General features: G+C 44.3%; 2 protein-coding genes across 9 annotated transcripts; one reads left to right on the plus strand and one right to left on the minus strand.

Annotated features, from left to right (window-relative positions):
- Nucleotides 1-231: 231 nt before the first annotated feature.
- On the plus strand, nt 232-7,861 carry epx (eosinophil peroxidase). Of its 2 annotated transcripts, none has more exons than XM_088297836.1 (17): nt 232-381; nt 448-508; nt 1,273-1,357; nt 1,451-1,623; nt 1,801-1,933; nt 2,560-2,689; nt 2,778-2,984; nt 3,044-3,386; nt 4,911-5,071; nt 5,150-5,408; nt 5,472-5,642; nt 5,716-5,953; nt 6,022-6,233; nt 6,865-7,029; nt 7,103-7,186; nt 7,311-7,410; nt 7,497-7,861. In XM_088297836.1, the coding sequence occupies exons 1-17, from the start codon at nt 364-366 to the stop codon at nt 7,552-7,554; spliced, it is 2,598 nt and encodes an 865-aa protein (XP_088153962.1). In that variant the 5' UTR covers nt 232-363; the 3' UTR covers nt 7,555-7,861. The 2 variants fall into 2 exon arrangements, with proteins under 2 accessions (XP_088153962.1, XP_088153963.1); XM_088297837.1 differs by having other exon boundaries at nt 5,716-5,787; nt 6,153-6,233.
- A 195-nt stretch (nt 7,862-8,056) lies between these two features.
- rab3il1 (RAB3A interacting protein (rabin3)-like 1) lies at nt 8,057-16,762 on the minus strand. Of its 7 annotated transcripts, none has more exons than XM_088297838.1 (12): nt 16,488-16,762; nt 15,982-16,233; nt 12,939-13,122; nt 12,752-12,847; nt 12,565-12,642; nt 11,654-11,866; nt 11,192-11,320; nt 11,001-11,113; nt 10,038-10,061; nt 9,621-9,720; nt 9,481-9,547; nt 8,057-9,391 (listed from the first exon to the last, which is right to left on the minus strand). In XM_088297838.1, exons 2-12 carry the CDS (start codon nt 16,158-16,160, stop codon nt 9,165-9,167), a joined length of 1,410 nt encoding a protein of 469 aa, XP_088153964.1. In that variant the 5' UTR covers nt 16,161-16,233; nt 16,488-16,762; the 3' UTR covers nt 8,057-9,164. The 7 variants fall into 7 exon arrangements, with proteins under 7 accessions (XP_088153964.1, XP_088153965.1, XP_088153970.1 ...); XM_088297840.1 differs by having other exon boundaries at nt 9,182-9,399; nt 16,488-16,761; XM_088297839.1 differs by lacking the exon at nt 10,038-10,061 and having other exon boundaries at nt 16,488-16,761.
- Between the last annotated feature and the right edge of the window lie 122 nt (nt 16,763-16,884).

Below are 16,884 nucleotides of genomic sequence, written 5' to 3' on the forward strand. Positions count from 1 at the left end.
AGCACATCAAGGGCCCATCTGTCCGTTTCGCAAATCAAATGTGGCTCTTTAGCACAAAAGAATTGCCCACTCCTAACGCAGCACAACCGACATACATTTTTTTCATTTATTTGAAATCATCCTAACATGACAGAAGGCTTTTCATCAGAAATTACATTTTGAAAAGAATTGTGGCTGCACAGCTTATGTTTGATGTTGCCTTTCTGTCACCAGCAGGCCTGATAAGGGGAATTCTACAAATACCTGCTAGCTTATAAATGAGACACACACACACCTGCTGGCGCTGGCCATCAACCTCCGTCAGCACAGCACTAAGATACTGTTCTGTACTAGCAGCCTGATTTGAACGGGGAACATATCAAGATGGACACTTTCCACGGGGTGAGTTGGTTGAAATTCAGATTTTTTTGTGCTAGGTGTCATCTTTTCAATGTCTTCTCCTTGTAGGTGACCATCATCCTCCTCGTGTCCCTCCCACAGCAAGTCGTGTCAGTTGGCAACACCTCAGGTAGGACCTCAGCTTCTTACTTAGACATCATAGACGATTTAGCATCAAGGAAGACTGAAGGCAACACGAGTAACAATTTAAAATTTGGATCCTTCTCAAAAAGCCAAGCTGTATTTTTTTTTCTTTCTTTCCTTGAATCTGTTTCCTTATTTCTAATTATTTCTTGCTATTGCTCGATTTTCATGCAGGTAAGACAGTTCAGCATCCCAAAAGAACGACTTAATTACTAGTAATACTTTTTTTTTACTACAAATGCATAGTCGCATTCGTGGGCAAACTACGGCCCGGGGGCCACATGCGGCCCGTTAAACGTTTTAATCGGGCTCGCCGAACTAAAAAAAAAATGTAACGAATAAACCTTGTTAATGTTTTATTTTCTAAATACGGTGGTTTTTCAAAGACAGATATTTTGTTGTAATGCTTTTTTTTCCACTTTCACTTAAAATTAAATGTATTTTTTTTTCTTCGATGAGGTGAGGTAACCAAAACACTCCACCAATCTGCTCCTGGTTTGGCCCCTCTGTCAAATTTCAGAACCCATTGTGGACCGCCAATCAAAAAGTTTGCCCACAAAAATGTCTGTCTCACTAGTAATTTCTTTACTAGTGCCTCATGGGAGGCATTTGTTGGAGAAAGACAGTGATTGAGTGACGCGTACGTTCTTCGACCTCAATAGTAGTTTCACTTTTGGTCTCCTAGTATGCAATTAAACCTTACTAGTAACCTATTGTGGTGCTCTAGTAATGTTTTGTTTTCTTAAACAGTGCATTTGGGCTCTGTGTTTGTGGAGGAGGCGCTTCGCAGGGCCACCGAGCTGACTGATGGCGCCTACACTCACACAAGCGAAAGGTCCACAACATCTTGCCTGCACCACAGCAAAAAAAAAAAATTTAATTAATTAATTAATTAATTTCAGTAGCTTTACCAATGTGCTATATTTAGGGCGAAGAGGTCTCTGTCCCGTGGTTCCCTGAGACCGACGGATCTGCTGGCTCACTTCAAACAGACCCAAAGCACAAGCAGGACTCACATTCAGGCCGCCGAGCTGCTGGACAACACGGTGGCGCTGATTCGAGAAATGGTCTACGCGCACACTACGCAGCCCAGCGATCACGGTATAAAAATTGGAATTAAGACACTCGGCGGCAATATTATTAAATATTGTTAACCATCACAATAACAAAAGAAAATAATTTAAAGTGGCACAAAAATTCAGATTGCTCACAAAAAAAAAAAAAATGAAATGTATTGTAAATGCACATTCACTTTTATTTGTCTCTTTGTCTCCCAAGAGCTGCTGAGTGAAGCAGATGTGGAAAATCTACTGCAAGCCACCGGCTGCTTGGCTCAACTGCACACGCCCAGCTGTCCGACCGGTTGCGTGGCAGAACGCTACAGGTCCATCACAGCCCAATGCAACAACAGGTCACCTCTTGATCATTTTCTTTCATTTCTCTTTCTACGTTGATCAATAGAATAGCTTGAATTCTCTTTATTGGTCAATCCAAGTTTTCCTTGCCACTTGCTGCTGGGCAGATTTCATAAGGCTCAAATGCAATGACCCCATAGGCCAAAGAAAAAAAATGTGTCCCAACATCTGAATTTGTCAAGTTTCCAGCTATCATTATGTTACAAGAATTGTGCTATGAGCTCAAATTGTTTTAAAGGCAAACTGCAGCTTGTGTAAAGTGAAAGGTCCCTGCTGTAGGCCACGGCTCACACTCGCTCATGGGCTTGCAGGCTGGTAAAAAAAAATAAATAAATAAATAAATAAATTTTAAAAATTGGGTGGGGGGGCTGAAACTGATTAATTTCAATTAATTTCAAAAGTCAAAAAACTCCAACTTGATGAAAATGAATTTGACTTAACCTTCATGCAATTTTGTTTTTCGCGTGACGTTAAGGAGACTTTGTTTGTCTCCCTCTGACATTGTAGTATCACTTCTCTGCAAGACGTCTGTTGTTGGGTGGGAAGCCAGTTGCATGAAGATAACAAAAAAAGGAAGAGAAAAACAGAGAACTCGATCCATTTTTCAGTTCCTCTTTCTCAGAGAACATCCCAGATGGGGCTCTGCCAACATTCCCTACTCTCGCTGGCTGCCTCCTGAGTATGAAGACACATGGGGGACACCCAGAGGCTGGGATCCAGATCACACCTACCACAACTTCAGCCTGCCACCAGTAAGCCCCGCGTTGCAATCCACCATCGCACCCCTCACTTCTGTCGCCTCTGTCCTGATAACAGCAAGTTTGTTTGCCTCTCTTACAGGTCCGACTGGTGTCTCAGGAGGTCCTGTTCACGCACAATGACAACATCTCTTTGGATTCCACTCTGTCCCACCTGCTGGTCGAGTGGGGCCAGTGGATTGACCACGACCTGGTGCTGACCCCCCAGAGCCTCAGCACAGTGGCTTTCCGAAGCGGGGCGGACTGCACCCGCACCTGCAGTCTGGAGTCACCCTGTTTCCCCATAGAGGTGTTTCATCTTTATCTTAGGCGCACCAAACGCTTTTCTGAGATTTCCTCTTTTCGCAGATTCCACCATCTGATCCTCGCAATGGCATCCAGAGTTGCATGGCCTTCTTGCGCTCTGCCCCGAGCTGCTTGGATGGAGTTGAGCCCCCTCAGCACCGTGAGCAGCTCAACGCCATCACCTCTTTTGTGGACGCCAGTATGGTGTACGGGAGTTCCGATAGCCAGGCTTTGGAGCTACGTGACCACTCCTCACCTCTCGGCTCAATGGCTTGCAACTCGCAGCACTCGGATGGGGAGCTGGCCTACCTGCCCTTTTTGCCTCACCCGCAGGCTCATTTGGATCCCTGCGGTCCTAGAGAGGGCTCCACACCACGGGACAACGCCACATCCTGCTTCCAAGCGGGTGAGCGTAGTCCTGTCCAGTCCAGTCTAGGGTATACTAACCCTCAAGAAAAAGTTGGGGGGGGGTTTTGGACAGTTTAAGGAGTTGAAAGTACAGATATGTGTTTTCAATCTGTTTTGTATGAAGTCAGTGGCGGGCGGGGCATTTCATACATAGGCCTTCAGTGAAGTCCGACTTAGTCCGACTTGAATAAACCCCTTCATATTAGCATCATTTATGACACCACAGCTGGAGAAATAATGAACAGAAAAACGCTCTACTGAGTGAGTGTTGGACAACCTAACTTCTCTTGAAAAGTCCGACTTGAAAATGGCATCGCAAGTGTATCTACAATTAAATCCACACTTTTCGTGTGTTGATTCTGCGTGGCGCTGCCCCCTCACAAGTGAGTATCCAATCAAAAAACATGTTCAACACCTTCAGCGTAAGGCCAGCGAGAAGTCTCACTGTAACCAACTCTCGATCTGATTGGCTATCAAAACTGCCTATCAACTGTGAGAGCCTCAACACTCACACAGAAGAGACGCCTGCACGATTGTATCTGAAGGCGTGGGACGAATAGTGCGTGCTACTGGTACTCTCTAATGACAATAAAGGGATTACTGATTCTGATTCTGATTATCTGCCCGGGAACACAAGCTAGCTGAATTCTGATTGGATAAAAATGCTGACCCAAAAATTCAACACTAGGATAAGCAGAAAAGGCCTGAAAGGCCTTGACCTCCCACCACTGTATGAAGTAAAGCCTTTTTCAGACTGCACTCACAACTTGATTGTAAGGAAGGATCTGGAAGAGGTCGTGACCCAGGTGTGCAGGGTCCAAGAGATTTCTCGTACCCTTGTCTTGGTTCTTGCTGCATGCAATTCCCCAAGAGTGGTTCGGACGTTACCGGTGATATGTAGACGTGCTGAAGTAGCAGCCAGAGACTTTTGCTGGTTTAGACCAGAAGTAGATCGCACCTCGACATCTTTCCATGTTGCAAAAAAGAGCCTTGGCTTTGCTTATTTTAAGGAAGAGAAGATAAGCAGTAGAAAAAATGGTGCACCCTTTAGTAATGACTCTGTGGGAACTTGGAGAGTTGAATTCTGTTGATGAGTTCCAATTCCACCAAGACCGCTGAGAGGTGTATTTCAGGCTAAGCAGGAAGCAGTGTCATCTTAAACACGTCACTGTCTTTCATGTGTTTGGTGTGTCCCAAAACTCGGGACGCAGAGATGCCACATTAATTAAGGCTTCCTCTATTGTCCTCATGCTGTTACATGTGTAGTCTGCCAAATGAGCACAAAGTCACTCTGCCAGCTCCTGTTTGGCATCGTCAGTCTCAAATAGGATATTTTTCACTTCAAGCTACCTTGATGTCATGGCAAATATCCTCCAGCTGTGCCGCACAACCGAGCAATGCTAAACTCAATCGTGCCCGCTCTTCACCGCATACACAAAAAAGTAATCAGAAGAACAAATACCTGAAAAATCAGTCACAAAGTATTTGTACATTGCTGGAGCTCGTGATTCATATTTGACAGGTGATTCAAGAGCCAACGAGCATCTCGGCATGGTGGTCCTGCACACGCTGTTCCTGCGGGAACACAACCGTCTGGTCAAAGAGCTCCATGACCTCAACCCTCACTGGAGTCCAAACATCCTCTACCAGGAGGCCCGGAAGATCGTAGGAGCCATCCACCAGGTACAACACTTCCAACATGACAGTAGTTGGAGCCCTTCAGTTTTTTTGTTTGTTTTTTTTTTTATATTTATTTTACAGATCCTCACGTGGGAGCACTACCTACCACGAGTCCTCGGAGAGAAGGCCATGTTCACGCAGATGTCCCCCTACAAGGATTACGACCCTGACGTGGATCCCAGTATTGCCAACGTCTTCGCCACCGCCGCTTTTCGTTTTGCTCACGTCACCGTACAGCCGATCGTGTCCAGGCTTGGGCCCGGGTACGCCGCTAACTCCCAGCATCCTTCGCTCCCCCTGCATCATTCTTTGTTCGCCTCATGGAGGGTTGTACAGGAGGGTAAGTTGAAGCATGGAAATCAAGTGGTGTCTTTGATATGTCATGAACTGGTGTCCCCATCAGGTGGTATAGACCCAGTGCTGCGTGGCCTCTTGTTGTCTCCTGCCAAACTGCAGACTCCTGGTCAGATGATGGTGGAGGAGCTTACAGAGCGTCTTTTTCAGGCACAAGGTGGAATGCCTCTAGACCTCGGGGCCCTCAACCTTCAGAGGGGCCGGGACCACGGCCTGCCAGGTACCAGCGTTGTCTTGAAAAGCACCTCACACACAAGCTTTTCGCTGACCTTCCTCACCCGATCCCCAACCAGGATACAGCTCATGGCGAAGATTCTGCGGTCTCTCGGTGCCCAACACAACGTCGAACCTGGAAGACATCTTGGGTAATCCAACTCTAGCTCACAAATTCCAGCAACTGTACGGCACACCGCACAACATCGACGTATGGGTGGGGGCCATCTCGGAACCAGCACTACCCGGAGGTAGAGTGGGACCCCTGTTATCCTGCCTGCTGGCCAAACAGTTCAGAGTCCTGCGGGACGGTGACAGGTAGAATAAGTCTCTGCTCAGTCTCAACCAAACACTGTTTTAGACACAAAAAAATCTCCTGTCTCAAGATTTTGGTGGGAGAGAAAGGGAGTGTTCACCAGCACGCAGAGGGCACACCTTCGCGCCGTCTCTCTGTCTCGAATAATTTGTGACAACAGCCACATCACTCATGTGCCACAAGACCCTTTCTCACGCACAGACAACCCTGACGTCATGCAGGCTTGCTCCAGCCCACTCATCCCAAAACTCGATCTCAGCCCGTGGAAAGAACCGCTATCAGGTGAGAAATGTGACCAAAGAAAAAGGAATGACGTGACCTGGGGTTAGGGTTTGGGGTGGTTAGGTTTAGGGTTTAAGGTTTAGGGTTACAGTTTAGGGTTACAGTTTAGGGTTAGGGTTTAGGGGGGATTAGGGTTAGTGGTAGGGTTAGGTTAGGTTGAGGGGTAGGGTTAGGAGTAAGGCGTAGGTTTAGGGCTAGGGTTTGCGGTGGGGCTACAGTTTGGGGTAGGGTTAGGTTGAGGGTTAGTGTTAGTATAATAGTAGGGTTAGGGTTAGGATTCGGAGTAGGGTTAGGGTTTGGGGTGGGATTAGGTTGAGGGGTAGGGTTTGAGCAGGTTTAGGGATTGGGTTCGCGGTAGGGTTAGGGTTAGGTTGAGGGTTAGGGTTATGGTTAGGGTTGGGGTTTAGGGTTTAAAGTTAGGGGTTAGGGTTACAGTTCGGGCTAGGCTCAAGGGGGTCAGGGTTGGGGTTAAGGATGGAGTCAGGGTTAGGGGTATTGGGGTTAGGGGATCTGGTTTAGGGCTGTTAGGGGTTAGGGTGGGGTTCGGGGGTTAGGGTTAGCGTCAGGGTTAGACGAGGCGATGTTTTCCATCCATCATGTTGTGACAATCGTGCGGTAACTTCTCCCCAAGATCCCAACTGTGGCACCATACCCAGAATTAAGTCCGGCCACTCTCTGCTCTGCGAATCTGTGGTCATGTATGAGTGTCAACATGGTTTCCAGCTCAAAGGTCCTTCATCCATCCGCTGTGATTCACAAAGTCAGCAGTGGAGCTCCCCACCTCCAACCTGCCAAGGTACTCAAATGTTTCTTTTAACAGATTCACCAATCACACCCAAATTGTTCATGTAATGTTTCATTTCATTCAGACACGAATGAATGTGAAGAACAAATTCCTGTTTGCCCTCAAAACATGGAGTGTCTCAACCTGCCAGGTTCCTTTTCTTGTTCAGGTTGGTTCATTCGAGAATTTTTCAAATAGAACCCTTACAACATACGGTGCTACACACTGTGGTAAATATTGTTTAACATTTAGCTTCTCTTGTGGCTTGTCACTCTTCGTGTGCACCGATCCAGAGCTCTCCACGCCATCCGCCTCATTGGTCGTGACGGCAGCCTTTGTTGTGCTCGGTGGTGTTGCCGGACTGTTGCTGCTGATCCTTTGCTGTTTTCGAAGGCAAGACAGCAGACGCTGAAATGTCACTTGTCATTCATTCTTCTAAGTTCAATGTGTGATAAAAACCTCGAATGTTTTCGTTTCAGGTGGTTGCCAAAAAAAGACAAGTCAGTTTGTGCTGGATGTCGCCAAGAGGAGAGTTAAGCAACCAACAATCTGAAATTTGACCGACGCTTTCATTGTGATGTAAATGTACAGACCACTACAGCAGCACGAGAAAAATCTGAAAGAGTGAGGCTGTGTTTTGTCCTTGGTGCCATGTCACCAAGCACTCCCACTGTACTCAATGATTAACAAATGATTTATTAAGGTCTCCTACAAACTGTATTGTGAGGCGGCGGGAGCAAAGCAACGAGCTTACAAAAGGTATTTGAAGCCGGAAACCACAGGCTTACAGGAATTTCTGCTCCGAAAGAAAGACTTTCTTTCCATAAAGCCCCTCAGAGTGGAACGTGGCCTCGATGTTTATTCAGTACTCCTGTGTTGCATTCCTGCTTTCAAACCTGTGTAACAACTAAGGGCGCGTCCCAATTGTGGTTTATGTCACTGTGAACAGCTCATTCATAGTGATGACCACAATCCAGACCCCATTCACGAACTTTCAACAATCTTAAGAAACGTGTTCGGAAATGACAACTGGGAGAAGTGTGGCATGGTCAGACTTTAATGGAGTGTTGGCAGTTCTCAGTACACTGACATTGAGGACCTCATTAGAGTCCAAGAAGTGGTTTTTGCACTTATCGCACCAATACATTTCTTAATTCTCGCCTTCATGATACAGTTGGACTGTTAAAAAATATAATAATACAATTATACTATGAGGTAAAACAGCCAATGCAAATTACATAACATGGCTATGGATGACATTTATAGATTGTTGTGAATAGCTAGCATGCAGCATAGTACATGTTTCGTTGCTCTTGGACGTGCAAAACTTCACTTGTCTTCGTTTCTAAAGCTAAACTGTGCACAGCAATACATCTCTTTTCATACCCACTCGGTTGTAGAGGAGGTACTGATCCTTGTAAAACTGACTCAAAAATGTTTGGAATATTGTTTCGTAGTAACAATCGGCACAAATGCCTGAAGTATAATGCATTTGTATGGACTAACAAGATTGTGGAGACTTCATGCACATGATTAAAAACTAGGCATGGAAACATCACAAGAACTGCATTTTTCGGACCATTAAGCCGCACGTAAAACTTAGAACGTGATACGCCCTTTGTATGGATGGATGTCGGCTTTAATTCAAATGCCTCCCTCTTATGTTCGCATTCTCATCCGCATCTAATCGCTCGCAAGCTGTTTTCGTCATACCGGAAATAGGACTACTTCCTGCAAACTAAGCCCTACTCGCGGAGCATTTCTGGCTCCACGTTTCCGATGTTACAACGTGGGATAATATTGTGGTCTGTGTTACAGAGGGGTAAATGTAAAGTAAAATTCCTTCACATTGACTTTCACATTCATGTTTGGGTTCCTCTTCCAAATTTAATCATTATTTTTATCATATCAAAAATAGAACTACTTCCTGCTTACGATACGATTAGAATAAACTATTTAACATTGAATGCTTCACAAAAGGAATGCGCATTATGATTGGAGCGTGTTATGTGTGATTTAAAAAAAAAAATGGACCTGTTCATTGATATTGCGCCTTTGCAATCCAGTGCGCCAAATGGTCCGTATAATACAGTATATTAACTCATTCACTGCCATTGACGGATATAGACGCCAAAAAGTAGATTCATTCAACTTGGGATGGCAGTGAATGAGTTCAAATCTACTTTGCCTGTCATTGTCTTATTGTGTAGTACAACTGTTTTTGGTTGACCTCTTGCGTTACCGCTTTGTAAGCCTGACGTCCTGTTCCTCGTATGACGCTGGTCCATCAAGTCCTCCAACTCTATTCTGTGAGGTAAAAACCCAACTTGGCCACACTCATTTCCCGTCGGAGACGCATCACCTCCCAGAACATCTGCTCCGCTGGACATGGGCAGAACGACAACAATCTTGGTTAGGCTAAAGATAAGAAAGCAGAAAAAAGGCATTTGTGAGTGAATTTACCGTTATGCCTGACCAGGCCTTGCTGGATGTAGCGGATATATGTAAAAAAGTTACAAACGGCCGTGATCTGGGAAGGCAAAACAAGGCAGAGTGAATTCATCAGCTGGTGACAAAGCGCAGACAGACAAAGCGAGACTTACCCGTGCTCGGCTGGAGGGGGAAATGTAATAGTAGTTGCCCTTGTCGCCGAGTTTAATGCGATGTCTGCACAGCCGCGACACGCCGCTTAGCGCACATTTTCTGCCAGCAAATTGGACTTGTTCAAAGAACTGCAGCTTCAATAATGGAAAAATGCTGTCCAGTCTTGCCGGCAGACATTGAACATCAATTGTGCACTTTTAGGTAAAAAGGCACATCCCGGCTGAGAATGAGGTAAAAAATAACGACAAGTGCACAATCAGGCGTTAAGTTAGTCAATGGAAATGCAATTTGGTGAGGTTAAGAGGTCAGATGCATGCATCTGGTGCGTTGATCTAAGCAGTCAGCACAGGAGCCATCTCATGCTGCAGGAAATGCGGGTTAGTGAAAGAGCCACAGGCTTTCTGAGGGGGACTTACGTCTCCACTGCTGCCCTAAAGTAACTGCAAACACAAGATTTGGAAGTGAGACAGTGATTGGAAAAGTGCCCACTGATTGAATTATCTTGTTAAAGATTTTTAATTATTTGAATTTTAATTAAAACTGTGATCCATGAAGTCAGATGCAAAAGTTGTACAGTTGGAAATATTGCGCTTTACTGTTTTTATGACAATGTTAATGTTATATGGTACATTTCCTCTACAATAAATATTAACAGGGGGAACTTGGATTTATGATGGTCGCAACAAATGATATTTGGAGATAATAAAGGTTACCCAATGAACTAGTTCACGCTTCATTGTCATGTGGTCACGATTTGCTGTCGTAATGACTTTACCACCGTGTTCACATAGTTCTGTGCTTTGCAATTATTTTCTGTTACATCCCCCCTAGCAAAAAAAAAAAAAAAAAACAATTCGCGCCCCACCACCGCCAACTACAAATAATAGCATTTTCGTTGCCAAACAAACTTCACCGTAGAGTTAATACTCGCAGCACACCTTGGGCAATGAGAGCGCTACTGGCAACTACTGGAGTGGATGTGCAATTACACTTTCTTGTAGTACAACGGAAAAAAAGCATGTTCCCAGGTTCACACGTTCCCCCACGTGCATATCTTGGAATTGTTTTTGTTTTTTCACTCGCATCACTTCTGTTTTCTTTTTTTCTCCGAGACAAACCGGGCGCGATATAACCGCAACTCATCAGGCATCTGTTTTGTGTCTGTCTCTTGGACGGGTTGGTTAAGTGAATTTTGCTGCTCTAAGCTTCAACTTCAAACAATGGATACCAAGCACCTCCACTGCTTTTTTAATGTAATTAATATCCTTTTGGACAGCAACATACTGTCTTTGACCTGAGAGGTTCCACTTTAGATTTTGTATTGGCTGGCCCAAGTTGAGCAGTGACTGGGAAAAGAAAAGACACACAAAGCAACTCACTTCGGTCCTCCGCACTCCATGGCCGAGACTTTAACCATTGGCAACGCTGACATGGCCACGGGTTCGATAGTCAGAGAGTTGTTTTCCACGGCGCTCTGCACCAGCTGAGACAGCTGTGGACATAAGCAGCTGCACCGATCACAAATCCATGATCAGAAAATGTATCTTAACTGCGGTGAGGAGATTCTGACCTCGGATCGTGTAAAAGAGAGGCATGGTACGATGTCTTCTCTGTAGATGCGACTCATGAGGGCAGAGGAGCGATCTAGACTCTGATGCTCTTTCCACGTGAGGAACTCTGCGTACAGGACTGAGTCCATCTGTGGAGACATGACAGTCCCTCACTCATCTTGTCAGCAAAGACAGGGTGAAACGATTTAGCGTAAGTCTGAAAGTCAACGTAACCAAGAGGCTGAGCGCGACAGAAGGGGAGCCAGTTACCTGTTCACTGTCAGGCCCAAGGCCCTCTCCCTGCTTCTGCCGTAATACTGAAAGACCGGCCAGAAAGCAGAGAGTGATTAAAGGAGAGCAGGAACAGCAAGCTGAGAGAAGAACGAGAAGTTACAAGAAAGAAAACAAGCTTAAGAGAAGAAAACCTAAGAATCGAGGGAAGAAAGGAACAATAAGGCTGCAAAGGTGATGTTGTTCTTTACCTCTCTGTCCTCTTTGATTGCGGGCTGAACAGGAAGTGACGGAGGTTCTGGTTTCACAGGTGGGGACGGGAAACCGCTGCTCACGCTCTTGTTGCGATTGTGTCCGCCGACCGAGAGCTGCAGCTGGGGATGCAGCTGGCGGTTCGGCGCGGACGGCGTGGACGTCAACACCAGGGACTTGAGCGCTGTCACTTCTGCTTGAAGGACGTCGATCTGGCGGTCGGATACAGAAACGCTCGGGTGAAAACAGACCTTCTGGCTTTTCCAAATAAAAGTACATTTCGACGCAGGGTGGGCAAAGTATGGACTACGGGCCATGTTCGGCACTCACCGGACATTTATACATGAGTCCTATAATATTTATTGCTGTTTTTATTCATTTATCCTATTAAATAATTGGTTAGTTGATTCACTATAACTAAATAAAAACATTTGTAAAATAATCTATCGAAGGCTGTTCCTTCACCAGACAAAAAAAGTGTTTGAAACAAGCCTCTTTTTGTTCTTTAATTGATTGTTTTAATCATAAACCATTGTTACTCACCAAGCGGTAGAAAAAAAAAAAGAAGCTTTTTGTGAAACATGCTTCAACGCTATTTTTGGTGTTTGTGACACCTGAACCTATAAAACGTCTCAGTTATTAAAAAATAAATCCATAAATAAATGACTGAGAACGCGATATACAATTATACAGATAAACAGATAAGAAACGCGCTGTGAGCGACGCTGACTCACTGCATTGCACAAGTTGATCAGTGGTTTTTTTAGACGCTATTCGTCATTCACTACTAGAACTGCGTAATCTCTTTTCATGATCGCAACACAAAATTTTAAAATCAAAATTTTGCCCAACCCTCATTTGGACTGCTGTTCCTCTACCTAGAAATTGGAGTTAAGAGTACATCACACACCTTCCCCTGAGCCTCCCTCAATTGTTTCTCTGCTCCAGCTTGTTTGACGTTGGCCTCCCGCACCATCTTGTGGGCCTCCTGTTGTGAATATGGAAACAATTCAAATTCAGTTCAATTCTGCTTCATACGTCAATTTTTTTTTTAGCATACAAATAATTTGAAGGAGCTGAATTTTTGAGATGTTGACCTCAAATAGACTGGCAGTGAGTTCCTCCAGTTCTTGTTCCAGCTGATTCCTGACCTGCGACAGACGCTCACATTCCTTGTCTTTTAGTTTTAGTTCCTGAAAAGGAGGAGAAGAAAGGAGTTCACTTGTGGCACTTCCTCTTTTTGTCACTGCACTGAGTGTGTGTGCAAAAAAGTAATGTCAGCACCTTCTTTGCAGCATCTAACTGTTCGCTGAGGATCTCCGAGCCCTTTTCGCGAATTTCTTTCTCACGTATTTCCAACGAGGAGCTGCGGAGACGGGAATCGATGCCGTTGTCGATTTCCATTGTGGGCTCAAACTGGCTTCTTCCCTCCAATCTGGGCTCTGGCTCAGGATCCAGATCTACCAACCTAGAGGGGATCATTACCATGACAGATTATGTTCATATTCTACCAGATCTGAAAATATTTTGTCTTCACCCAAAATAAATTTCTGGGTTCATCCGGAATTCAAACATCTGGCACCATAAACAAGAAGCATGCCACGCGACCAACTAGCCGCAAGTGTAAGCAAGTGGTCTGCTTTGTCTAAAAATATGCCACGAGGGCAGATTTTTTGTTGTTGTTGCTGCGGTCTCACAGCTACCTTATCACTTCTCATAAAAAAGTCAGCTCCGCAACCAAATAGAAAGAAAATGTCACATGTACTGTTCATTTTGGCCCACATTTGTGAACCACTGTCTCAATTATTCCATGTCATCAGATTTATTTTTGGTCCATTTGTGCAGTGATCTGACTGTTTTGTAACAATACTGTAGGCTTGAGGCCCTGGATTGGGACCGAGTCAATTTGACTTCATTCAGGTAGTCAGCTGATGTCCATTTTTTTGCAGCACCATTGTTAAGTGTAGCCAACTGAACCAGGACCATCATATCATAGAGAATGCACAAGCAAGTTGCCTCTGGCAACCTTCAACCCGAATGGTTCCATCGCGCGGAACTCATCAGACCACATGACCTTTTCCCAACACAACAGTCAAATCTTTACGTTCCAGAGCAAATTGGAGCCATTCGTCTCACTGATCGTTTTCTTACGGCTATGCAACTGTTGTTCTCTCTGTTTATTGGCATGGCAAAATGTTTCTGTGTCCATTATGAAGCTAAATTATGAGTTCAACAGTAACGTAATGACTTTTGAACTCCCAGTGCCACTTAACTGAACTGTGTATATTCCTTCCTATTTATTTTAAAAACTTATCAAGTATTTTTTCATTCTTGATTCCCTCAATTTTTTGTTATCTCTGCATGCTTACGTACCAAATTAAACCGCACATCACCTAACCGCTATCTTGCAAATGTTACATTATTTTGTAAACCAAAGGTTGGAAAGTTTGAAACTCAGATTCAACAACAACAAGAACAAAAGGACACACCTAAAACCTCAACCATTATTGTCTTTGCAATAAAACATTGACCATAAATTGGTGCATTTTCACAGGTTTTAAAGATTCATAAATTCCTTGGTATTTCTCAGAAACTGATTAAACACATATCACTGGAACCTTACTTAGAGCTGCCAAACTGCTGGGCTAACGTAACTCAATTCATCTTTAAATTTTGACACACTCGTTAGAAGATTAATGTTTAATGTTGTACTAAAGTAAATTAGTGCTTAGTTTTACTTAGTTACATGAGTTGTGTCAGTACTTTTACATGAGTAGAGTGTGAGTGGTGTCAGGGTCATCTCTTAAAGTGAACGCACGTGACATCAAACATCTGGTTGTAATAAACAGGACAACGTACGTCAACTTCACGCGCAAGGCATGTTTATAAAAGTCTACAAAAATAACAAAAAAATTATTTCTAAACAACAAATACGTTTCTGGCAATTCAAATATTCACAAAATTATGACGTGAACGCTTCAGCCAGTCTCGCGCTAACGAGCACTCAAACTTTAAGCTAGCCAGGCGACTTACTTTGTTAATATTTTCCCTTGACAGAAAGAGTGACACGTTTACCCTGTCAGCGTCCAGAATATAAGATCCAGCCGCCAGTTCAATTTGCCGCCTGGGTCCTCAGTCTGTCCGTGCTTTTAAATTGTCGAAATGTGACGAGCTTGGGGAGTTTGAAATCAGTGCCGCACACACAACGCGAAGGAACGCGGACGCTGACGTCACCAAGTACAGGCGCAGCAGGCAGCATACAACACTTACCACGTTTGGGGGGAGGATGCTTATTTTGCACTTTTCCTAGCCGTAACCTTCGCCATTTGCACCCCCTTTGGGTTTTTCGTGATTTGTGTCATGAGGCGACCGACCGACACGCGAACGGTGCCCACTTTCTGCCCGGCTTCCAAGTCACGTGATAGCGCACCCACACACTGCGCCAGTGTCCCGGTATGTGTCCACGTGACCGTACGTCACACTGGCTACTGTAGCGAATGTTCTTTTCTTTTTTTTCATTTATTTTTATTGCTCGCTCCTTTATTTCGCTTTACTTACTTATGTATGTATTTATTATTATAATTGTTATTATTATTATTATTATTATTATTATTATTAACTTGTTTTGTGTCCAAGATCATAAAATATATGTTTTCTTAATAAAACATTCTTAAAAACTGCCTTGTGAGGATATGCCGAGAGGTATTTACTGGCATTACTCAATATACTTAGACAATTAAGATTCAGTGTTAAATTATATAGACTATATATTATTGACTGCCTACCTTTGTTAACTATGGGTGTCACCAACTCCCAATAATCTGATTTAAAAATTTTTTAAACATCAACTCTGTAATTACTAAAGACTACAGTATCTGTACCAAATAGCTAATTAAAGAGGCATACACAATAAGGCATGATAGGAAAGCTTCCAGTAACTGTTTTAAAGCTTGTGTCAGTCTGCTAAGTCATGAACCGGAAATTGTTTGAATAGCTTTCATAATAAGAGTAATAGTAAATGCAGTTTTAGCTGCCTCAATCTTGCTGGTTTAACGGCAATTGACAAATATGCCTCGCAGAGCTGGGCACTTGACCCCTTATTGCCGGTCAGTCATCCGTTCTCCGGCCGCGATCTGGGTAGCCTACCGGCCTCTACCCTCCGGCCTTGTTCATAAAAATTCTTAGCCCATAGTGCCCTCGTTTTTGATAAACACGTAGGCCTACTATACTATACTTACAGTCCATGTCAGTGATATGCAATCCAGCTCTTTACACCATGTTCCCCAATTCTTTCCCCTCACGATGATCCGGATTCGGGATGGCGTACCTTCCGACCACGCAGCCCTTCTCCTCAGCCTCAGATGGCGTCCCAAAGAACACTGAAGAGGAATACACTGCAATTCCCGACCTGCCTGCCTTCACGACCTCGTAGGCCTGACTGGAGGACTTTGCGGGCGGCGGAGAGGATGAAATCCGAACACTATGAATCCCCTCGAAAGCATCCATGTCACTCAAAAGAAGCAATTTGGTTCACTCGTGTGGAAGCTGCACGACCAGTCCGGAGGTCATTGGGTGTCGCCTGGAAAAGAGAGAAGGGAGTTACACAATGCCTCATACAATAGTACCATACACTACTTGTATACTGTATGGAATTGATTTATAAATTACCTTTAAATGTTAAAAGTGCCACCGCACCTAATAGTAGCACACAATAATAGCGTTCAAAGTGTTCAACACTGGAGTAAATGGACTGTTGTTCACTACTGAGATCACTCGACTATGAAACACACATACAATATTTAATAATAACATCATCAAGTAAGTCACACTCACCAAAGTAGATGGAAGCAACTGTCCAGTTGTTCGAAATGCAATTCAAATGTGATCGATCGGTAGAACCGAGGAGTTTAGACGAATGAACTCTGTCCGCACTTCGCCCTTGCCGTTGCTTTTCTGGTTAGGCAGCAAGGGTTAATAATCACTAACACCTCCTGGCCCACAAACTACCCGCCTGTGCACATTTCTTCCGTCAGAGCGCTCAACATGCTCTCGCTTTTTCGTAAAAATGCCGAAATAATTTGCACGGAGATGTAAAGTTATAAAAGACGGATTTTCACCTTGAGAGCACGCTTTCATAAAGTGATCTATGTATCTAAGCAAGCAGTTGTACGACTGTGTGTGATTTGTGGAGATTAACAACCCCTGCGGGAGCTCACAATGCAGCTTTGTT

This window comes from Idiotropiscis lumnitzeri, chromosome 6 (genome assembly GCF_059441095.1).
Source record: "Idiotropiscis lumnitzeri isolate Australia: NSW breed Sydney's pygmy pipehorse chromosome 6, RoL_Ilum_1.0, whole genome shotgun sequence".
Lineage (NCBI taxonomy): Eukaryota > Metazoa > Chordata > Actinopteri > Syngnathiformes > Syngnathidae > Idiotropiscis > Idiotropiscis lumnitzeri.